Source organism: Mchenga conophoros, linkage group LG16, assembly GCF_057382185.1.
Source record: "Mchenga conophoros isolate Kocher_MC1m ecotype Shallow Benthic linkage group LG16, M_conophoros_male_GT1.1, whole genome shotgun sequence".
Lineage (NCBI taxonomy): Eukaryota > Metazoa > Chordata > Actinopteri > Cichliformes > Cichlidae > Mchenga > Mchenga conophoros.
In genome coordinates this window covers 25,560,063-25,584,231 of record NC_140541.1, presented here as the reverse complement: position 1 = coordinate 25,584,231, position 24,169 = coordinate 25,560,063, and the positions used below count along the sequence as shown (strand labels likewise).

The 24,169-nt window shown below is 39.9% G+C and overlaps 3 protein-coding genes across 4 annotated transcripts in view; 2 read left to right on the top strand and 1 right to left on the bottom strand.

Moving 5' to 3' along the window:
- Positions 1-226: 226 nt before the first annotated feature.
- tmem169b (transmembrane protein 169b) lies at positions 227-4,975 on the top strand. The gene is made up of 3 exons (XM_085250077.1): positions 227-368; positions 891-1,328; positions 2,107-4,975. The coding sequence occupies exons 2-3, from the start codon at positions 1,055-1,057 to the stop codon at positions 2,733-2,735; spliced, it is 903 nt and encodes a 300-aa protein (XP_085106203.1). The 5' UTR covers positions 227-368; positions 891-1,054; the 3' UTR covers positions 2,736-4,975.
- Positions 4,976-5,905: 930 nt separating this feature from the next.
- LOC146556912 (DNA repair protein Ku80-like) lies at positions 5,906-21,065 on the top strand. Its single transcript, XM_085250578.1, has 21 exons — positions 5,906-6,085; positions 6,420-6,533; positions 6,619-6,802; positions 7,695-7,743; positions 7,833-7,955; positions 8,199-8,378; positions 9,203-9,317; positions 13,053-13,191; positions 13,407-13,519; positions 13,683-13,745; positions 13,829-13,966; positions 14,054-14,141; positions 15,462-15,592; positions 15,823-16,019; positions 16,220-16,307; positions 18,584-18,653; positions 18,788-18,897; positions 19,113-19,209; positions 20,181-20,248; positions 20,339-20,413; positions 20,605-21,065. The coding sequence occupies exons 1-21, from the start codon at positions 6,071-6,073 to the stop codon at positions 20,617-20,619; spliced, it is 2,172 nt and encodes a 723-aa protein (XP_085106704.1). The 5' UTR covers positions 5,906-6,070; the 3' UTR covers positions 20,620-21,065.
- The window catches only part of LOC146556911 (collagen alpha-2(VI) chain-like), an 18,804-nt gene continuing 15,630 nt past the window's right edge, over positions 20,996-24,169 (bottom strand). For both annotated transcript variants that reach the window (XM_085250576.1, XM_085250577.1), the window contains exon 28: positions 20,996-24,166. In XM_085250576.1, coding sequence (XP_085106702.1) covers positions 23,565-24,166 — 602 coding nt within the window. In that variant the 3' untranslated portion in view covers positions 20,996-23,564. The remainder of the gene's footprint in view (positions 24,167-24,169) is intronic.

The following is a 24,169-nucleotide window of genomic DNA, read 5'->3' as shown; positions in this document are numbered from 1 at the left end:
TTTAATGATATTTTAAAAGGCCAAAAAGGACTGGATTCATTAGACTGTAGGAAAAATGTGGGAAAAACATCATAGTCTAATATAATACCCGGGAATTATATTAGACTATGATGGTTTTCCCACATCATCATTTTTTCCTTGTTCACATGACAGCCGTGAGGATCACGGATGGTGGGGATTGGTGTGCGGCAGAGGTTGGAGGGGCGGGACTAGTGCTATTCTGGAAATCGCTTTGCGTAGCGCATCTGTATGGACACAAACACAGCGCTGAAATTTGCGGGCTCTGCTCCTGTGTGTCAGGCAGATTCAGTAATTTATTCTCACACGGTGCAAGTTAATCTACACGGAGCTCGTCCAGCAGATTGAAGGTAAGATGAAGCCGCAGTGGAAATGTTGTGGTTAGAGCACATTCACCGGCTGCAGACAAAAGAGCGGACATGGGTGGGATTTAAATGGGAGGGGATCAGCTGTATGAAGGGCTTCATTGTCGCTTTCATCCCCTCTTCTGAAAAACATGCATTGTTTTGGACCAACTGTACATTTCCTTCTTTAAATTCCTTATTTTTTCCCCCTATCATGTGTCTGGACGTGATTATATTAGCCTGAGCTTCAGCCTATATTGCTGCGCTGTCATGCAAAGAGACCCCCTCCCCCCCCTTTGAACAATTGTGTCATGCTTTGTTTGTGATATCCTATTTGTTTCCTGTTCATGCCATACCATGAGATGCCATGAAATCAATGATAACATGACATTTGACATCAGCACATAAAGCAAAAATAGGCTACTGTGCAGAATCTGGGCCAGGATCAGTGGGCACAGGCTTACACACTGAGCTTAAAAACATGTTTTTCCTAATGACGCTCTGTGTGTGTGTGTCTCTGTGTGCTAGTGTGTATGTTTTTATGACTTTGCAATCAGCTAGTCATCAGAGTAAAGGCTTAATGCAATGGTTGGAGATTTGTATGCTGCTTAGAATTTCATTATTCATTTCCACACATAACACATCCAAACAGTAGCCTCAGAGTAAGAGTTGGATTGGATGAATGAGAGAACATGGCACAGGTAGAGGAGCCTCAGACTGAGGGGGAAGGCAGCCCCCAGATGGTCTCCTTAAGGTCTGACGTGTCAGGGAGCCATGCGGATGATGGGGAAGTAGGACCCTCCATGAGGAGGAAGAGGAAGAAGAAGAAAGATCCACGTCCTGAGTCCTTCATTGTTTATCGGTCTGAAATGGAGAGGGCACCAGGAGAGGACCAAGGAGGAGACGAAGGAGCAGAGAGGAGCACTGAGGAGGGAACTAAATTCCTCTGCACACCCACAGGCGAAGGTGAAAAAGCTGTCTCACACTGTTAAACTCATGAACCCAACATGTCAGATGTTAGTACTGTAGGACAGGATTTGTGCACAAAATAGACTTCAGTGTTACAGCAACCATTATTCCAAAAAAGCTGGGATGCTGTATAAAGTATAGATAAGAACAAAATACAGGGATTTGAAAATCTCATAAACCCATATTTTATTCACAATACAACACAGAAAACATACCCAGAAAAAATAAAGTGATTTTGAATTTGATGGCAGCAGCACATCTGAAAAAAGTTGGGACAGGGCCATGTTTACCACTGTGTACTGTAGCATCTTCTTTTCTTTCAACAACAATCCTTGCAGGCTTCTACTATGAAGCCATGCTGTAATGGATGCAACTCTTTAGTGTTGTATCACTGAGATATGTGATGCCTTTGCTAAAATGTTGCTGTAAAACCTGTGTCTATCTTTCAGCATTGCTGGAGCCTTTCCAGATGTGCCAACTGCCAATTCCACAAGCATTAATAGAACCTCATCAGAGATGCTTTTGAACTGCACGCTGATTTTTAGACAGATGATCTCTCTCCTCTGTAGTCCGGAGCATTCAGTGCCCATGTTTTCCAAAAAGAATTTGAGTTTTCAGTTTATTGGTCCAGATTCAAAATGTGGGTTAATGAGATTTGCAAATGATTGTGTTCTGTTATTATGTTTTTACACACTGCACAGGCTTTTTTACAGTTACGTTTGGGCTTGCCTGTGTGTCGCTTGCTTAACTTCCATGTCATATCCTGTATGAACAGGCTGGAGTCTTCCTCCAGACAGCCGCTACGTGACCCTGACTGGCACTATTACGCGTGGAAAGAAGAAGGGTCAGGTGGTGGACATACACGTCACTTTGACAGAGAAGGAAATCAGGGAACTCGCCAAGTCGAGGGAGCGTCTTGATGCAGCATGCGAAGCGAGCGAAGGCTCCAAGCGCACCTGTAGCTTAGGTGCGTGTCAGGGACCCCATGTGGTCCTGTGGAGCATCTCGTGCGCACCTGTGGTTTTCATCCTCTCGTTCATCACTTCCTTCTACTACGGCACCCTCACCTGGTACAATGTCTTCCTGGTGTACAATGAGGAGCGGACGTTCTGGCACAAGATAACAATATGCCCCTTTCTTATCATCTTCTACCCCATGCTCATCATGCCTTTGGCGCTGTCACTGGCTCTGTACTCTGCTGTGGTGCAGGTGTCCTGGGCCTTCAGTGAGTGGTGGCAGGCGGTGCGCGACCTGGAGAAAGGCTTCTGTGGCTGGGCCTGTGGGAAATTGGGGCTTGAAGACTGTTCGCCATACAGCATAGTGGAGTTGCTTGACTCTGACACTGTTTCTGGCACTCTACAGAGCAAGGCACCCAGTGAACTTGCCCAAACGTCATCAGTGTGAAGTAGTGGGCACTGGGCTCAAGGAGCATATTGCTAATGTGGTCAAAGTTGGGAATTATTTGAATAATTTGAGTGTCAAAATGAGCACCACTACTATCTATGTTTTTGCTAATGAAGGGTTTGAGACTTTCCTGAAAGCCACAGGAGTAAGAAAATTATCTTTTGATTAGAATTTCTTTTCTAAAACTATTTCAAAATGTCTCTTTTGTTAATAATCACACAGTAAGCACTGCCTGAACTCTCCTTTGGTGCTGAACTGCTATCACCTAGCATTATTGGAGTTGAAGCACTGGAGTAATTATTATGGGACTTTTCTTTTTGATTACAGGTTCATTACAGCTTTCACAGATCACTAAATAGCCACCAATAATTATGGAACAGCACTCCCACTCAAAGACCTTTTCAAACATATGGACCTTGGTTTTCACAGCTAAGGCGTGGACACTGATATGCACACACTCCTGAGAGTTTACATCAACTTTCACTTCATCTGTAAATATCTGCATTAAGTATATATGATCACTGTGCTGTTCAATGCCATCAAAAATACCTTCAAAGGCAACACTGTTGTCTTTGTGAAGTAATCATAATCACTTTGAAGGTGGATTTAGAGTGAGGCTGGCATAAAAAATGGGCAAAGGGGGTGACCGTCCCCTGGCAGTGGTGTGGGTTTACTTTGTGTGAGTTGCTGATTTTAGTGGAAATATACACCAAAGAGCACCAGTGTGAAAATCTGTCCTTTTAAGGGGCAGCGTGACCATAAAAAACAGATTCATTGTCATAAAATTGGACTTTTCCTCCTCTGCCTATAGCATGCAACCCCACAGCCATCAGTCACTACAGAATGCATGAATCTTTTGTTTTGAGCAACATATACACCGTATGGGCAAAAGTATTGGGTCATACCACTTGAGTCTTTGAATTCCAGCACCTAGCAATGCAATCTGCCTTCACAAATAATTGTGAATGAGTTGTTGTAAAGAGCTTGCTGAATTTGAGGTGTGGTGATATAATAGGAAGCCATCATTGCAAGAGGACAATTTGTGAAATTTCAGCCCTCCTAGATATTCCACAATCAACCGTAAGTATCACTGCAAAATGAAAGCTTTTAGGAACCACTGCCACAGCCAGGTCACATAAGGTCACATATGGGTCACCAAGTGCTGAGGCGCATATTGCAGAGGTCCAAACCTCCCCTGGCTTCAATACAGAAGCACAAAAACTGTGTGTCTGGAGCTTTGTGGCATGGGTTTTCATGGCTGAGCGGCTACTGTAGGTGTAGGTGGTCTGGTACTTCGTCCTTTAATAGTGTATGTTGTTTAGTGTTTAAAAGACATGCATTTATTTTCTTTAAAAGCCTGGACTTTAGATGAGCCATTTTCCGTACATTTCTTTGGGATTTTTTTGTTGTAGGTTAATACACATTTGGATGAAGGAAAATGTTGGCTAAGTGATGTTTTTGTTGGTGACAACAATTCCAGTAAAAGACAACTAAAAGTTTTATTTTTTTATGTATAACTGAACAATAATTATCTCATAGCACTGAAGACCTCCAAGGAGTCTCTTTAGCTTAATCCACTGCTGATTATTTATTTGCAAGGGATTTTTAAAAATTAAAAGTCATGATATGATCCTTACATCACACTCTGGGGTAAGAAGAATTCTGGCCTGTGAGTTTTTGTTGGTTTCTGGACTCTGTACATAGTCAAGGTATCTAAACAATGCATGGAGATTGAAAGGAAAGGAGACCAATACCTCTTTTCTTATTGAGGGTTAATTAAGCAGTTACAAAGCCATAGTGAGAACAAGCTGACAGATTGTTCTTTTTTTGTTCATGTTTTCATACGTTGAACAGCATTAAAACAAGTGTTTGTGTTGTCTTCACAGTTTTAAATCGCACACACACAAAAAAGCTGAAGTTGAAGAATTCCTGTTACATTTCCATGCTCACATATTTTACATATTACTTCAATTTGCTTTCTATATTTAAGCCTAGAAGATGTTCTAGCTAGGTGCTTTTATACTTCAGCACTTTGAGATATATGTACTGTAAACAGCTATCAAAAAAAACTGATTGAAATTCAAGCAAGACTGGATTAAAACATCCAGATGGTCTAAATGTTTGTTGAAATGTTTATGGATATGACTGGCTGGGTTAAGTGATGCAGTTTTACATGTTGTGAATCTATATGATGCAAACATTTACACAAGTGAAATAAAGTGTTGTGTTATTACATCTCAACTACAGACTAATATTTACTGTATCGTTAAAACCAGCGAGTCACTCTAATCAGCAGACAAAGACAAGAGTCAGCATGTAAACCCTGCATGGTGCACAGCAATGCAGATGGCTCTCTGGGGGCGAGGGGTGCTTTAAATTGAGATTATTGGCACCCCAGTGTTATCCTGCAATACTCACTGAACAAAATCTAAAATCCTTATGCAGCAACCATTCCAAATACAATAAGTTCATGAGAAATACAGTCAGATTAACATTTGCTAATTTGTTCTGCTGTGGCCACTTTTTAAATGTCTGATTTGTTACATTTATGGCCTAAGTTTATTTAGGTTCTAGTTGGGGTGTTAAAATACACAAGCTCTGTGTTAATGCATATATTAAAAAGACACATCTCCATGTTTAGTGATTTAAGTCTAAAGGCACAAACCTGTGAGTCATGGCTGAACATAGCTCCTGGATGATCGAAGATAATAAAATTATGTATTTAATAACCTTTCTGAGCATACAGGGCTGGTTTGAGGGAACATTAAAAGGAGGGTTTGATTTCAATATCTTGATGTAGGGAAGTCAGGCTTATTATTTCACAAAAACTATTATAATTGCAAATGAAAAATCTAAGTAACGTTAGTAAATAAAACACAAAACAATCAATTTAGGGATGACAAGGTTAAAATTTGCGCAGATTTTGTATTTTTTAAAATTATTATTATTTTATTTTAATACTTATGTTGTTATATTATTTTGTATTTTCAGTGATTAGTTAGAATTATTATTTGTATGAATTAAGTATTTCTGAAATCTTGACCACAGCTCGGAAATGTTTGCATATTGTAGGCGCGCGGTTAGCCGGAGGGCGTTTGACCTACATTTCATTTTAGCTTTTATCGGACCGCCTCTTCAGTCTTACTACCACAAAAGTGGTCTTGACATAACATTGTAATTTAAGGTGAACAACAATCAATAATAAATTCATAAGGTCTACGGAAGAAGTCTCATCGTAAATAGAAACTTAGTTTCGGTTCCTAGTTCATTGTTTCTTTCCGGATCCATAACAAAGTGACACAGTCTTTGCTTTGGTGGAGGGAAAAGAAGAAAAAATGGCAGGCTCAAAAGTAAGTTGTTTTATCTTCAATTGTTAAAGAGATAAGTCACGGACTTATACATGCTTGTTAGATACTATTCACGATATTAAATGTGCAGCTTTTATTCGTTAGGAACATTTTGTTTTTATGTTTCTTTGAACTTTTGAGACGTTTAGCGTCAGCGGCGTGTTGAGACATGTCCAGCCTGAAACGGTCACGCTCCTCATTCAGTGCATACAAGGCTCGCATATTCGTTTTATCTTATCTGCATGAGAAAGCACGACCTTAACGCAGCATTTGAGAAGTAATTTTGTGTTTTTGGCACCTCTAAGTGTCGTAAATTAAATAAGTATGTCCTCTGCAGACAGCTGTGGTGCTGTGCATGGATGTGGGGCTTACCATGTCCAACTCTGCACCCGGGGAAGAGTCTTCCTTTGAACTTGCCAAAAAAGTCATCCAGAAGTTTGTCCAGCGCCAGGTACAACTGCACATTTATAAAACAAAGCACCCTAATGAGGCTGATTTTAGCACCCTCCCAACATGCTTTCCCCTTCCTCTGTCAGGTTTTTTCAGAGACGAAGATTGAGCTGGCTTTGGTCCTGTTTGGCACAGACTCCACAGACAACCCTCTGAGCCAGGATGGCCAGTACCAGAACATCAGAGTACATCGACACCTTATGATCCCTGATTGTGAACTACTGATAGAGATTGAAAATCAGGTCCAACCAGAGAGTCAGCAGGGTGACTGTATCCTTTCTCCCGAACACGTTTCATTAATACCATGTAGAAACCTAACTCTGCAGGCAGAGCACTGTACTAAAAGTCTTGAATTGCCCATCATTTCATTATATTTGCCTTTAAAAAAAACTCTCAGATTTAGCCATTCTTATATTTTGCTTGTTCTTATGGTATTGAAGCTTGCACACAAGAATTTCACTCGCATGTACTGTACCAGTGTACCTCCACATGTGATGTGACAATAAAAGTGATTTGATTTGATTTAAAATAAGTGCCGAGATTTATAGAAAATTTGAAGCTTGAAAGTCAATATTTGGTATGACCACCAAATATGACTTTATCACAGCTTTAACTCTTATAGGCAGCTTTCTTGTAATTTCTTTCAGGAATTGTTCTCCAGGCTTCTTGAAGGACTATCAAAGCGCTTCTTAGAATGTGGGCCTTTATCCATGTTTGAATGTTTCACAGGTCAGTGTTAAGTAGCCATACAAACAATCCCCCCCAAATAAGATTCTTCTTAACATGTCCAAATAAAATCTGTGACAGACCTTCAGAAATCCTGGAGAACTATAACCCAAGCCCACTCTTAAAAAAATACAATAAAGTCTGGCTGCTTGGAATGAAAATATAAAGAAATGAAGGAGTATTGCACAGTACTATACATGATTTTACAGTTATCCAGTCCTCCTCCTTTTTTTTTATTCCATGGGAACATGGATAACTTTGATTAGAACTTGGATCCTGTCTTTATTTTTCTTTTAGTGTTTTTTATGAACACTAATATATATGGCACTAGTGAGATGAAGACTGACCCTTTATTGAAGTCTGTGGGATAAGATTTTTGTGCAAATTGATAAAGTGCTTACATTTTCTCTGAGCCTCCTTAACTGCTCTGTAACAGGGCTGGATGCCCTTGTAGTTTGCATGGATCTTCTTCATACTGAAACAAAGTAAGAAACTCTCTTGTATTTCATAAATAATTCATGCACTTCACTGAAAAATAAAACCTGTATTCAGTACTTAATGGTACCTTTCTAAGGGGGAAAAAGTATGATTGTCTCAACATTGCCCTGCTGACTGACCTCAACACCCAGACCAACGAAGAAAGCCTGGAGGTTATCATCAAGAACCTCACTCAGTCTGGCATCACCGTGCAGTTCTTGTAAGGTTCAAACATAAACATTCACAATGTTTTATTACTTTATATGATACTTAAGATGATGAAAATATTAATATTTCTATGTGATAATCAATATTTTGATGATAACTGGTAAAAATGCAGAGTGCAGGAGAGGCTTATCAAACTGAATTGTAAAGCTGATTGAAGCAGATTTCATGATATTTGGTTACTTTTATCAATCTTTTAGTTTTTTTCTTGATGTAACTGTAATCTTTGGATGTCCAGTTTGCCTTTCCCTGTGGAAGAGGATAAGGAGGGTCAAGGGGATTCAGAGAGAAGAGATCCCGGTCACCCGGGGACAGGCAAAGGTCTGTCCAGGGAGCAGAAGAAAAACAAGGAATTGGTGAAAGAGATGATGCTGAGCCTGGATGTGGAGGACGGCCTGGATGAAATTCACACCTTCAGGTTAGTGGACTTCCTGTTACACTTTTGTTCTCTGGAATGGATTAATGTTCTTTGTAAATTAGGATGAACTTGATTTTTGGTGTCTTAGATTACTTGTTTTTGCCAGGTGAGTGTGCACACAGAGTAATGAGGAGCTTGCCAATCAGACTGTAAGGGAGGGGAAAGTAGAAAAAATTGCATCTATAAGATGGAGAGAAAATGTTATCATACTGTATCAATCAAGAGGATCTCTGTGAAGGGGGTGCAGGAAGTAACCAAAGTCTTGTGAATGCTTTTTTTAAAAGCAGTTATCAAGATTTCTGGAAAACTCCCCCCAAAAATTAACATTTTTCTAAAAATAAAGTGGAAAAACAACATTACCTTCAACATTTAGTATCTCCACCTGCGAAATGCGCTTTCAGTTTCAGTGCGAGAAATATCAAATTAAACATTTCTGTTCTTGCCGTATGTGATCATTTACAAACATTCAGCCAGTTCTTGCCCAATACTTAAAAAATTGCCCTCTCATTCCCATTTTCCTGCAATGTATCATGTAGTGGAAGTCTTTAAAAAAAAAAATACATTCTAGAGATGGCGCCCTTAATTGAATCATTTTTGGTACCAAGCATCGCGAAATACTTTCAGTATTGAGTCACCAATGTCTGCTCTGTTTCTAATGTTGGGAAAAGGAACATTCCTTCCTTAGATTTTCAGAGTGTTGTTTATCTTTGAGAACCAGGATAGAATCTGTGATCTATTTCACTGGACTTGAACTCAGGCAAACAGTGGAAGTGTTTTTAATTTATGATCAAGTTTATCTCCTTCCATGTGTTTTAATCTTGTAGGAATGCGATCGAGGAGCTGTGCATGTTCAAGCGGGTGGAGAGGCGACCCGTGGCCTGGCCCTGTCAGCTGACCATAGGCAGCTCTCTCTCCATCCGAATCGTTGGCTACAAAGCAGTAAGTTGACTGTGTATTTTAAACTTTTTTTTTTAAAGCATGTCTAGGGCTATCTCCAAGTTACACATCAGATAGGTTGATGTAAGCCAGCTTTTAGTTGTAGATCCTAATGTGGGGTCTTTTTGAGCACTCTGGTGTTAGCCATGCTTTTACCATCAGGACATTGGAGCTATGGAATGCCAGGACTGCCATAATGAATTAATTAAATAAACCATTAAATAATTAATTAAATGTGGCAATAATTAATTAAAATTGTAAGTAATTAATTAAAATGGGAAAGAATTAATTAAATAAATATTTTTGACACATTTAATTAATTTAATTATTTCATATTTTAATTAATCATTGCCACATTTAAATAATTATTTAATGGTGTATTTAATTAATTCATTTAGGCACTATTGACTCCTTCAGTTCTCACCATTAAATAATTTATCTGTCAACCTCACCCATCAAACCGTGGGGGCGGAGTTAACGCTGATTGAGTCAAAAGCATTGCTTTGGCTTTCAGAAATGTCTGCCCAGCCCAGTCTCAAGGCAGAGCGTGGGACCCGCTCGCCTTGCAAGCAATCGAGCTGTTATTACTGCCGACAAAGCGCAGCTGCCATAATCCCCGCTGTACACTGACTTCATTTACGGAGGTTATATTTATCTGTTTTTTATTTCTTGATGTTCGTATGTGTCATACCTGTTTCAGTCGCCAGTTCTGAATTATAACTAACATTAAAAACATGTTTAAGGAGGAGAGAGAGCAAATAAATCCGATTAACATCTGATCTTTGGGTTTTTGTGTAATAATCAGCGTGACCTGTGTATAAACGCATAAACTTTATTAAAAGAAATAATGTTGGTGTTTCCGTCATGTAGTAACTGCCCTGTACACCACGGAGCGAGGTCAGCATATCCACAATATCTTCAGCTCTCTGAGTTAACCAGAGTTTAAGCATCAAACTAATCTAACGGTCATCTAGGAATAATTCACGGGTCATATCAATATGATTTTACAATATGATTATTGCCAACTATTCCAGAGACGTGAAAATCTACAGTATAAAGAACACAAAAATATAGCAGTTTAATGCAACACTGTAACAGAGATGAGCGTGTCAGTTTGTCGCAGATCAAAGTGGAATGAATGTGATTGGTCGAACAGGCGATCTGTGGTATCTGCATTTTCATCAGCGTAAGAGACTCAGCTGCAGATTAGAATAACATTTGTACATTTAATAAATCACCAAATTAATACACGCAAGAAATGATCAAACTTGTTCCGACAGTTTGAGTTTATATTCCCTCAGCTGCAGACTCGCTGCTGTTTAAATGTTTGAGAGGAAGATTAGATATAAAACAAACGTCAAACATAGACTCAGTCTACGTTCACATTTGATATGAGGCCAGCATGTATAGTGGCTGTGTCCTGTTTTAAGATCATACATGTAAAATTTTTGTCTGACCTCCGTCGATCCAGCCGCTCAGATTCCGTGGTTACCATGGTTACTGCATAAGCAGCAGTAATTTAAACAGCTGGCACAGCGGAAACCTACCGGTGACATGAGTGTTTATGTTTTTCATTTCAAAAGAACTGTCTGAATGGTTAACAGAAGTTAGCGTGGATAAATTATAGTTAAGGAGTATCACAGATAACGCCCACATAAGCTGTGTGACTGTCCACCACTACACTAAAATAAATCGGCTATTGCTGAAATACACGTGCTATATTATAAACTATGATATAAATTAGAGCTGGGCGATATGAGATTTTTTCATATCACGATATGTTTTTTTCATTTCAGGCGATAACGATATCTATCACGATATAAGCCAAATAACTATATTTGTAAGATTTAAATGTGCCGTTGCTCACAAGTAAAATGTGAAATAATCAGCAGCTTGTTTTTATTTAAATATTTATTTCCCATAATAAGTTCAACAGGGTAGATGTACTTAAGGAACATGAGACTTTTTCAGATAAATAAAGGCAAATATTGCAAACTACACAAAAGGCAGCCGCTAAAGCGTTTAAGTTTCAAAATAGAACAAACGAAACAGACTAAATTGTCAATTCCACTTAGAAACAAAATATTAATTCTAAAAATAAATCTTAGTTTGTTTTACAGAAGAACAGACAAAACTGACTAACTTTTGTCAATATCAAATAAACTGAGAACTAAAAGGAAATTCTCAATCTCTCCTTGTTGTATAGCTTAGCTTTTCAAACAGTTTTAACAGTTACTTTAGTCTGACAAAAGCCGAATGACGAATTAGCGCTTCCAGTCAGAGACTGAGGCTACGTCCACACGTACACGGGTATTTTTGAAAACGGAGATTTTCCGTTTTCGTTTTAAAAAATAATCCCGTCCACACATAAAGGCAGAAATGAAGGAAAACGCTGCTATGAACATGCCAAAGCAGCAGGTGGCGCTAGATTCCTAACCGTGCAGAAATACTGGCCAATCAGAAGACTAGAAGCCTCGGTGGGGAAAAGTAAACAAAGCTGGGGCATAGAAGCAGAACCGAGTCCTATGTGTGGAGGGACAGTAACTGTGTGTATATGTAAGCATTTAAACACTGCAGAGAGTAGAATTAACAGTAACAGTATTGTAGAAATTCATTTCACCGAAACAATAACGTGGCGCACAGTGTGACGCATGCACCAGTTTATTGTATTTCCAGACTTGCTTTCGGCACAATTTACAGTGCACGCTACTCTGTTTTTTGTCAGACTTGAAATAGCCGAAATACCTTCACACTACGGAACTTCTATGGCTCTTCCGTTTGACAATCTCTCCGGCGTTGGAACCATCATCTGTTTTCTCTTCGGTCACGCTCGGTTGATTTTTCTAGTCTGCACACTCATTTCCTCCATTATGCGCTGGCTCCATTACCCGCTGGCTGCTTCCCAAACAAACACACGTGCAGCTTGGCACTTGTGCTGTACGTAACAAGTCACGCGACGTGACGCTGCGGCTGTGATTGGTTCGGCTCTGCGCTACTGAATTTGGATTGGCTGACCTTTTTTTTTTTTTTTTTTTTTTTTTTTTTTTATATAAGAGGACAAGAGCGGCGAGGTCTATCGCGATAGTTTAATTTCTCTATCGAGTAAAAGTTATATCGCGATACATATCGTTATCGTTCTATCGTCCAGCTCTTATATAAATGTTATACATGTTTAGTTTTAAAGGACACCTTCCTGCCTTTACTGTCATTCATGAGCAGTAGCCTATTAGTTTTCTTCTAACATCCAGAAGTCTGCATGATGTGTTTCATAGTTTCTAACAAGCCTTTGACAGTTAAACATAACATGCCCGAAACACCCCCCCCCCCCCCCCCCCCAAAAAAAAAAAAAAAACAAAACAACAATCACACAAATGATATGTTAGCCTCATTTAATTTTAGTTAAGTAAACTCAAAAAATTCTAACAGATACCTGGTGCTTAGAATACAGTTGAATAACTATTAAAAAACAGATGATGTAATATTTATGTACAGGTTGGAGAAGGTTGTACGGGGTTTGAAGAATCACTGACTGTTTTTAAATCACTGCTTAAAACTTATTTTGTTAATTCCCTTTTGCTGTGTTATGCTTATTACACTGCTTTGAGAAGATGCAGTGTATTCATGTAATTTTCTGGTAATGAGTAACTTCTGATTTCTATCTCACCAGTAACGGTCATGTAAATGTTCTCCATGTGAGGTGTTTTGTGACCTAGAAATGTTGCTTGTCGCGTCCTCCAGGTGACCGATGAGAAGCTGAAGAAAATGTGGATTACAGTTGATGCTCAATCTCACCAGAAAGATGATGTGAAGAGAGAAACGGTTTACTGCCTGGACGATGACAATGAGACAGAGGTGCAAAAGGACGACATCATCCAAGGTATGGAGGACCATTTCAAACAGAGTTTAGTTTTGCGTTTTCCCACTACCGTACTTTCCGCACTATAAGGCGCACTTAAAATCCTTTAAATTTCTCAAAAATTGACAGTGCACCTTATAATCTGGTGTGCATTATGTATGAATTCTGGTTGTGCTTACTGACAGACGGACTCTGAGCTCAGGTGATCATTTAAGTTCACTTTTTTCTGCTCCCAGGTTTTCGTTATGGAAGTGACATTGTTCCCTTCTCCAAGGTCGATCAAGAACAGATGAAGTACAAGCACGATGGGAAGTGCTTCGCTGTGCTGGGATTCACCAAACAGAGCACGGTAGTTTACTTTTCTGTGAAGACACAGATCAATTTGGGGTTGCAACAGGAGGGGCATCCAGGGAAAAATGCAAACATGCAGTGCTTTGGCAACCCCGAGTGAGTAAAACTGAAAGTAGCTTTATTGTCTAAGGCTGAGGCTGTTTTTGTTTCTGTTCTTTCAGATACGTCGTAATCAGTTTATGGGTTCTCAAATCATCAAAATCTTTGCTGCGAGGGATGATGAGGTAAGAATGGAGATAAATGCTACACGGCTGTTGAATACATGTTGATACTGACATGTATTGTCAACTTTGTGCTGCGTGAGCAGCACGCAGGAGTGGCTCTGTCGGCTCTTATCCGCGCGCTGAATGAACTCCAGATGGTGGCTATTGTACGTTACGCTTTTAACCGCATCAGCAACCCTCAGGTGGGCGCAGCGTTCCCCTGTATCAAGCAGGACTCTGAGGTGAAGAGCCGCTTTCCTTTATGTATATATTCACTACATTTGTGGCTATTAGCACAGGGCTAACGATGCTTCTCTCACCCTTTGTAGTGCCTGATGTACATCCAGCTGCCGTTCATGGAAGACCTCAGGCAGTTCACGTTTCCTTCTCTTGAAAACAAAAAGTTTACTCCATCAGGTACCGTTTCTCTATTTTAGGGGATAGGGCTGGGCCATATCATACCGTTCCCGGTAATACCGGTATAATGTTGGGCAATGATAAGAAAATGAAATATCGCAATAGAATATGGGTAAAACGCGCATGCGCAGTGCCTTTGTTTTCATACGCACATGGAGGAAAAAGCGTGCCGGCGACGGAGAATGAGAAGAGCGAAAGTGGATCGTTGAATGAAACAGATGAACCAGAATTGGTTTGTAAAAATGCTGCAACTTCAGTGGTGTGGAACTGGTTTAGCTTTCGTCTGTCAGATACAGAACAAAGCACTATTTTTGGTAGAGCATGCTAGCGGGCCGTCGTTATCACCGTGTTTTTTGGAAAATACGGCACACTTAAAATCAATCCTTTGATTTTTCTGAAAATCGACAGTGCCCCTTATAATCCCGTGTGCCTTATGTATGAATTCTGGTTGTGTTTACTGACCTCGAAACGATTTTATGTGGTACACGGCGCTCGAAAATCTGTCAAATGTTTTAGTACGACTTTGCTAAGCTACGAAGCCGCACTGGTTGATGGATTGTCGGAGCATTACAGCTACCATAGTCAGGAGCCTCGCGGAGTGAGCTTCAACATAATATTACCGTATTGTGTATGTATAACCTCTTTTTAAGTTTTGTGGATATTATACATGGTTATGCTGAGGATATGTCGGCCAGTTTCAACTGGAAATGCCTTTTGGTTAAACTGATTTTGATGGGGTCGACAAAGTTGCTTGTGAGAAGGCCTTCACTGTCAAAAATATTCGCTAGTCTTAAGTTTCCCTACTGAACAACCATGTGTCCCCCCCCCCCCCCCCCCCCCCCTCCAAAAAAAAAATTATATTTAAAGGTCGAGTGAATCTGCTGTTTAATTATACTTTTTTGGCTGTGAGTTTTGCCAAGATCGTCTTACTCTGCAAGTACATTTGAAGTTTTGCAAATTACTCTGCTTTAAATATTATGTATCGGTAAAAACAGAAATGATGAACTTTTGTCTATTTTGAAAGCAAGATGTCTCTAATATCACTGAAAAACAGCCTCAGTGTGCAGGCTTAATGTTTCTGCAGAAGAGATAAAGTGTTCTTTCAGTTCAAGCCAACGTTTTAGTGCATAAGCATAAATCACTGTACACAAACATCTGAAAAAAGTCATGGTTTATATTGGCACAGATTCAGAATTGCTGGTCTAATAGCTGTGGCCCCACAGTTCTATGATATCGACTTCATTCGACTTGCACTGTATAGTGTAAATGAGATTAAGATGTAACCTTGAATGAGCCGTCATTGTCGTGTGATTGCTGTAGATGCTCAGCTGTCTGCTGTGGACTCTTTGATTGACTCCATGATGTTGGTAGAAGAAGATGAGAACGGAGAACAAAGAGACTTGTTCAAGCCCCATCGCATTCCCAACCCTGCCTTCCAGAGGCACTTCCAGGTACTGCAGTCCAGATTGCAATAAAGAGATTTAGTGTGGTCTCCTTTTACTTCTGAGTAGAGGCAGATTGCAACTTTTTTTGAAGAAGATGTGGAGTGTTATTTCAGCTTAGACGAAAAAGCTTTCATCTGTCTGACTACAGCTCAACAAGCTAGTAATTGACTATTATTTAGCCAGAATTGCTTCCTGCTCAGTCTCTGTTTGGCTCACCTCTCCTACCATCATTTTAGTGTCTGCACCATCGGGCAGTAAGCCCCGGTACCCCTCTTCCTCCGATAGAGCCATGGCTGAAAGCTGCTCTTGATCGTCCTGAGGTTATTACAGAACGCTGCCAGGATCCACTTGACGTGCTGAAGAGGAAATTTCCTCTCACTGAAGTGGAGAAGAAAAAGAAGCTTAAAACTAGTGCTCAGATTTTTGGCAAAGAGTAAGTTTAGCTTCTGTGACGTGGTGCGTCATGGACAATAATGCATATTGGAAAGGATTATATGATTTATGCTGTTTCATTTCACAGTAGTCTGTTGCAAGATTCATTTACATTTACTGGTTATAAAAATGTTAAAACAACAACAAAAAAAGCAGGATTGACTTTCAAGATATTAACAAGCTGCCATTTTTCATTTGAAGGTCAGAGGAGTCCGAGGCAAAGAAAGTAAAAGAAGATGAAGCAGAGGAGTATAACTTGGCCGACATTGCTGAAGGCTCTGTTACCTCGGTGAGAATCAGGGGGAGGGCTGGACGACTTAATAATCCTAGGAGATGGGCCCGCTGTGGTTGTGCTGCAGCTAGGGCTGAACGATTATGGAAAATAATCTAATTGCGATTTTTTGCCCCAATATTGCGATTGCGATGCGATATGCGATTATTTTTTAAGGTCTTTGTCTTCTGTATTATTAAACAAAGACAAGCAATACATCATATAGTATGGCCAATACTATATTACATTAATTTTAAACTGTTCTTTCCTGGAAGACAGACCTCTGTTATGATGACATGAGGTGATGCATGAATTGATGACTGACATTTTTATTTAACTTCTTCAATCACAACAGTATATTTGAACATACACAATAGTTTATTTTTAGCTTACAAACATCTGAGCATAAAGTGCTGACAAGGAACCCTGGTGTAAACATTAAAATGAAAGTCAGTACAATGTGCAGATTGCAGAAATATACATTAAAAAAAATCAGTGGCTTTACCACACTCAGTTTTTCGACATCTGTGAACTACTAGACAGTCATTCAATTAAAAAATAATATTAAATAAATAAAACTAATAAATAAAAAATACACACATCTTACTGATCTCTGCAGTCAGTAACATTACACATAAAGTGCAAACATAATAGCAATTGTATAAACACACACACAAACACGCCTTTAAAGTTTAAAGGCGTGAAATTGGACGGTCTAGCCTTCTGATTAGCTAATCAGAAGGCTAGTTCTGATTAGCGTCACCGCTGTCTCGGTGGAGTTTAATAAACTCGGCCGTCTGCTTCTTGCTATCTAAAATATAACCAGACACTGGTGTAAATTCTCGACTGTCTCATACTTCTGTTTAATAAGTTTTCTGTTTGACGTTTAGTCAGCTGTGTGAAAACCAAGGAGGAACCCACCCGGGGGATTAATAAAGTTTTATTTTATCTAATCTAATAACTTTAATCTCAGCCAAACCGATTTACTCACGAACAAACAAAACACTGAAAAAAGCCCAACAATAACATTTTTAGGTTGTCTAAGTGACTTATATATTACGTTTAACCCGAGCAGCGAAACTCCGCGGTGATCTGAAAATGATGTGCCGGGAGTTGTGCCGTTCTCGGCCGCATCAGTAACCCTCGAGCTCCCGGCTAGCTGTCGAGCTGGTGGGTAGCAGACGCCTCTGAAAACGTCGAAGCACTTTTGCAAATATGGGATATCTTGATAAACCGAGCAGATATTTGATGTTTACACAACTACTTTCTCGCCTGAAAATATGTTAAAAGTTTATTTTGTGACCCAGAAAGATTAGTATGAGTAATTTTAAAACTTAGTAGCGGCCGCCATTGCTGGAAACTGGAGTTTGGCTGGGCCGTGCTATGAATTCTGGGATATGGTAGTAATTTGGACAGCCTTATAATCGCAGTATAATCGCAGCCTTTGCGGTTAGAAAATTGCACTTGATCATGTCGCGATATTATCGCAAATGCGATATATCGTTCAGCCCTAGCTGCAGCTAGCCTCCTCCCCTATGAATATTTTTTCAATCTACATACAAAGGAACGAAAAGAGGAGACAAATAACAGAAATTAAGTCACACCTGCTCCACTTTGTCCACCATATGTCCCTCCCGCTGGTGCACTTCGCCCCTTTCATGCTTGCTTTTATGCAAGCTCGGTCCTTCCTGTTTGTCTGTCCTATCAGGTACTTAAATGGCTCTTCTTCCATCCTTCCAAAAAACATGCTGTCTTTTGAGATGTGGCAGTATTTTCTGTTGGTGGATGGGCATTTTGATGATAAAGCTCACTGAACCATTATAGGGAGGAAAATTAGTTTAAGATAAAGTTGTCACATGAATATATTTCCAACACATTGTTCCAGCAGATTGTGTAAAGGCTACAGGGCCTCTTTTATCCAGGATCCAGTTGATCTCTATTATAAGAGAGGCTGAAAATTTCTTCTACAGCATGGATGAATTAAGTCTTTGGATCTTCTTGATCACATGATAACAGCATCAAGATAGTGGCTTAACAGTTAAACTTAAGTATTTCTGAACATATAAAATGCACAAAATGTTCAATTTTGCCCTCTCGTGGAGTGGTGAAGTATCCTGAAAACACCTGGATCCACATGGATGGATATGACAGAAGTTATTCAGATATTCTCGTCAACAAACAAGCAGCAGGACATCACGCAGTGTCCTTGATGGAGATAACTATTATCTGTTCTGGATAATCATCAATTTTTTTAACTGACACGTTTTAAAACTTCCATTTCATTCCCTAACCAGGTGGGAAGTGTTGACCCAGCTCGAGACTTCCGCGCTTTGATCAAACAGAAAATTCTTCCGTTCGGAGAAGGTGAGCTCCAGAATTTATTTATTGATTTATTTATTTTTTTCCTGCCTGTACTATAAACCGTAATCACTCATGTACAGCCCCTGTAATTATGTTTATCTCTTTGTTTGGTTGCGGTGACCCTTATGTCCTTCCAGTCTGCCAGCAGCTGACTCACAGGATAGAGCAGTTGCTAAGCAACAAGAACACACAGTACTACATGAAAAGCATCACCTGTATCCAGGCTTTCAGAGAGCAATCCGTTAAGGTAAATAAACATTCACATTGCTCTTCCTTTGGAGGAGCGAATGATGATGCGGTGTTTGCTGTTGGTTTGGCGTTTTTAGGATTATGAGCCTTAATAAGATTATGACTCTGTTTCTTTTCTTGAACACACAATTATTTGCTTATGTGTCTGTATGTAGATTAGAGTTTTTTCAAGACTGTTAAACGGAATTTAAATGTTTTATCTTTCGTACTCAGCTGGGAAATGCTGAACACTACAATAGCTACCTTCAGTCCCTGAAAGGAAGCATCCCAAACAGAGGACTAGAGGTGTTCTGGGAACTGCTCGTTCAAGGTATGATACGCCATTTTAATTAGAGCTGTGGTGTTTCTCCCAACTTCGCAATATCTAACCAAGTCAAGAACACTCAGAAGGAAGTAGGTCCAATCAAGAGATGCCTTCATGAATGGAAAAACGGAGGGTTTACAACTTGGTTTTGTCTTCTTATGCTCAAGAAGAGGATGGCCAAATTAGACTTTGTCAGGAAGCACCTAACAGTGCCTGCAGAGTTCTTTGGACAGATGAAAACAAGATTAATTTGTACCACAACGAGGGACAGGTCATACCACATCATCTGTCAAACATAGTGGAGGCAGTCTTATGCCGGTGGTCACTTGTTGATTGAGGATGCGATTGCTGATAGAAACAGAGTGATCAGTTCATTATCTCTGCTCAGATCCTGTCAAATGCTGAAAACTGATTGAAGAGCAAATTGCAAAAAAAGCAAACTGCAAAAGCAACCCAAGTTTCTCAAGGGAAAGAAATGGGATAAGTCTACAATGGCCACATCAGTCACCATGTCAGTCACTCATTAAAGCAGATTTTCGTTATTAAATACAAAACTGAAACCAGACAGACCAACAAAAAAGCAGCAACTGAAGGTTGTTGAGGTGAAGGTGTAGCAGATCATCTCAAGGGAGGAAATATAACATTTAGTGATGTCCAAAGCTTCTAGACTTCAATCTATTGGCTTTAAAGGATTTTCAGTATTGAAAACAATCCTTATATTTAAAATTATGTTAGTAAACCAGGTAGTTTTGATTTTTTTTGAGTTAGTTTTAGAATCGAGGGCCTGTATATTTAAATAATTGCAATTCCTAAACTGTTAATTCATAAAAACTAGGAAAATTGTTTAAAGAAACATTGCAAACCTAAAATATTCTGATGAAAATGGTGATTTTTTCATTTTATTTTTTTGCGGGGAGAAAAAAAAGTTTTGCCTCAAATTCAGGCAGTTTGTATCTAACATTGAGTTTGATCAACAGATGGTTTAACGCTGATCAGCAAGGATGAGGTGGAAGGAAGCTCGGTCTCCAAAGCCGAAGCTAATCAGGTGACTTTAATTTGAATTTGGTACACGTATGAATTTGAGATGATCTTTAGTCTCTTTCTTTGACTGAAACTGGTTTTTTTTTTTTCTCAGTTTCTGGTTGCTGAGGAGAAGAAAGAGGAGGCAGCTCCTGCACCAGTTGAAGATACTGGAGATGTTGATGACTTGGTAAGCGTGCAGTTTTTATTTCTGACATTTCTTTATTTTTATTTAAATACGTGTTTATGTAACTGTTGTGACTCGAATGGTGTTAAAACCATTTCCTGTGTATCTACATGGGGCGTGTGTGATGTGTTGAGCTCTCAGGTATAAACTCTTAGAGGTTGCATGTTTTTTTTTTTTTTTTCCTCTCTGTGCAGCTGGATATGATGTAAAGAGAAAAAAAGATGGAAGAGGAGTGTTTGCAGTGGACTCCAGAGAAATTAAAAGAATGCACGCTCTCAGTCCAGCCAGACCAAACCAGTTCAGCCGTCCATTGTTCCTTCACTCCCACTTGGAGTCCTGCCATACTTTGTAACTCTGCACTTAATGGATCAACTGTGGTTTACACATGCTGTCTAAAAGTACTTCACTTTAGAAATTACAAAAAATATTCCGCATACTTCAGGCAAAGGCTTTCTGTGTTCTGTTTGAGATTTTAAAAATTACTGCAGTTCTTGTGAGTCTTAAGGTGGTACTTATGTAGTAATTATGGCTACAGTATGCACTGAAAAATAAAGAAACCCTTATAGACTTTACAGAAGACAGAAATGCAGTGCCCAACAAACTGACAGTTTATTATGAAAAATCATTAAAAGCCTTATGGTTGATTAAGAGCGCATGACTTGCATTATATTTTTGTGTATGAAAATACTGATCGATCTTCTGACAAGATGTAGCAAAGCACAATGCTGTGACATCATTTGCAAATTATACAGTGCATAGCAAACTAAACCAGTTTTGTGTTTAAAGCATAGACTGTATAAAAAAAAAAAGAGAACGTTGCCACCATAATGCCAACCTTTGGTTTGTGGATCACCATGTTGAATCCTTGACTTTAGCACTTTGGAGCCAGAAGTGACCATATTTGGAAAAAAGGGTGAAACATGTGAGAAACTCTTGGAGAAAAAAACCCTTTTTCTGAGGTGGGAATGCCAATTTAATTAGGGCCATGAGTATGCTGACAATGGTTCAAAATGGAAAAGGTTTTGTCCCACTTATCCATATACACTATATACCAAAGGTATTCACTCGTCTACCTTCACATGCATATGAACTTGAGTGACATCCCATTCTTAATGGTTTATTATTGTCAGCCTACCCTGGGCACCTGTAACAACTTCAACTCTTCTGGGAAGGTTTAGGAGTGTGTTTATGTGAAGTTTCGACCATTCTTCTAGAAGCACATTTGTGAGGTCAGGCACTGATGTTGGACGAGAAGGTTTGGCCCACAGCTCACGAGTTTTTCCACACCAAACGCGCTTATCCATGTCTTTATGAACCTTACTTTGTGCACTGCGAACAGGTGTTCCCTAAACTGTTTCTACAACATTGGGAGCATGAAATTGTCCAAAATATCTTGTGTTTTGTGTTGAGGCATTAAAAGGGTAAGGGGCAAAGCCCCACTCCTGAAAAACAACCCTGACACTTTGTGTTGTGCTTGGAAACCTTCTTCATGAAGCTCTCTGTAGACTGTTATTGGGCTAATCTGAAGGTTACATGAAGTCTTTAGCAATTGACTCTGCAGGAAGTTTGTGACCTCTGCATGCTATGACCCTCAGCAGCTGTTAATCCTGCTCTGTGACTTTATGTAGCCTACCACTTCATGGCTGGGTCCCTGTCATCACTTTGCTATAATACGACTAACAGTTGACTATGAAATATTTAGTAGCGAGGAAATTTCATAACTGGATTTGTTGCACAGGTGACATCCTATCACGGTACCACACTGAAATTCACTGATGTCCTGAGAGTTTTCTTTCATAAAAGTTTGCAGAAACAGTCTGCATATGGAGGTGCTTGATATTATACACCTGTGGCCATGGAAGTGATTGAAACACCTGAATGCAATGATTTGGATGGGTGAGTGAATACTTTTGGTAATATAGTGTATATTAAAAAAAATCTAGTCCCACTTAAATTGAGTTACACAAGGCAAAGTGTAATTTATGGTCCTGTAAATGTGTCCGTCTGTGTACACGTTTCTTTTCCACCCACCCCAGACACACTCCGGTGCAGGCCTCCCAACATTCTGACTGCACGTGTCTAGAAGCAGATGATGCAAGCGTGTGCCGAATGTTGATTCATTGACAAGAGGGCCAGAATAGAGCAGGGACTGCTAGCGGAAGAATACAACATGAAAAGCACAGACATTGGACACTTTTCATTGTTTTTAAACACTAATTTTCACTTCAGCTCTTTGTATGTTATAAAGTTGCTCTTCTCCACGGCTGTCTGATGTACCAACAGCAGCACAAGCTAGAGTGACCCACAGACTGCTGTACCACATATTTTGCACACTGCCTCCATCTGGCAACAGGCAGACAGGCCATCCTTGGATTGCTACCGGACAGTGAACGCACCACCGTTGCGGGACCATAAATTCTGCTTGAGCTGCAGCTGCCAATGAATTACTTTAACCACTGACAGAACAAGGAAGCACCTAGAGACCCTCAGTTGTATGGCACATGGCTTCACTTTTCAAACATAGTGGGTGCCTGTGTTTCTTTTATATACTGTCTATGGGTTAAAGAAGAAATCTAGTTTATTTCAACCTTGTGTATTCCCCAATCAGTTTGGCCATTGCAGCTCTACAAGCTTCAAGAGGAAACAAGCGCGAGCTCCTGAGGTTATCCAGACAATGTAGTCTTTTAACTTTTGCTTTTGATTCTGACCTAAGCTTAGAATTTAGCTGCCTGGAGTGGACCTGTTGCTAATTGCATCTGCATCCAAAAATGAAAGTGTTGGGATGATTTTCTACAAATTGCTAAAACAAAATCCTGTCAAAGTTTTGTTTTAATTTAAATTTTAGTACACATGTGAGGTGTTAAACAAAGTGGAGGATGAAGTTGGCTCTTGGCTCTGCATGGTCTCAAAGATGGAGAATATCCTCAGAGATATCTGAGATATCCTCAGAGGGTAAAATCAAGGACTGCACTATGACCCAGTATAAAGCTGCAGAGAGCACAGTCTTGTTTCACTGTAGGATGCTTTCCTCAATAGAGCCACAACAGCCACATTAATGTAAAATACTATCAGGTTGAAATAAATTTTAATTATCCTTGAAAATGCTGGATTAACAGCTGTAGCACCAGTATTGGCTCACAGGAGCATTCTCTCTCTAACACACCCACTGGATGAAACGATCAAACATACCGGACCTTAAAAAATCTGAGAATTTTTCTGCTTTAAAGATGGCGTGCTGGTCCCCCATAGCCAGCTTTGTCAGGACTTCTTGATCAACATCACTTCCTGTGGCAATCACCGTGGAGACCACCTCGTAACGACGCATGGCACTGATCGCTTCGTCCAGGTTGTCGCTGTTAGTGACACCATCTGTAATGAAAACGAATGAAATCTCTGCATTGGGCCTCGTTTGCCGGGCGCTTCCTCTAACCAGGATGTTGTTGATGGCATGTATGATGCCGGGCGCCACGCTTGAAGAAGAATCTAGATACTGTAAAGCTGTTAAATTGTTAACAATCTGGACAGGGTCATGTGTTAGAGAGAAAGCCACCCGATTCTCTGACTCCTTGCCAAACTCCATCAGTGCCAGACGGGCTCGCTCTCGATCGGTCCTGGTCCTGGCCAGTACCAGCCTGTCTGCAACCTTCTGAACAAATTCACGAACAAGGAGGAAGTTTCTCTCCCCGAGACGCTCTGAACCATCCAATAGAAATACCAAATCCACAGGCCTCGCAACACAAGGTGCTGAGTCAAGTTCTG

Excerpts from the sequence above, each read along its gene's own strand:
- tmem169b (XM_085250077.1), top strand. The coding sequence starts at position 1,055 with ATGGCACAGGTAGAGGAGCCTCAGACTGAGGGGGAAGGCAGCCCCCAG. Across the intron at positions 1,329-2,106 it reads CTGCACACCCACAGGCGAAG|GCTGGAGTCTTCCTCCAGAC; the intron begins GTGAAAAAGCTG and ends CTGTATGAACAG.
- LOC146556912 (XM_085250578.1), top strand. Across the intron at positions 13,967-14,053 it reads GTATCAAGCAGGACTCTGAG|TGCCTGATGTACATCCAGCT; the intron begins GTGAAGAGCCGC and ends CACCCTTTGTAG. Across the intron at positions 18,654-18,787 it reads AATTCTTCCGTTCGGAGAAG|TCTGCCAGCAGCTGACTCAC; the intron begins GTGAGCTCCAGA and ends ATGTCCTTCCAG.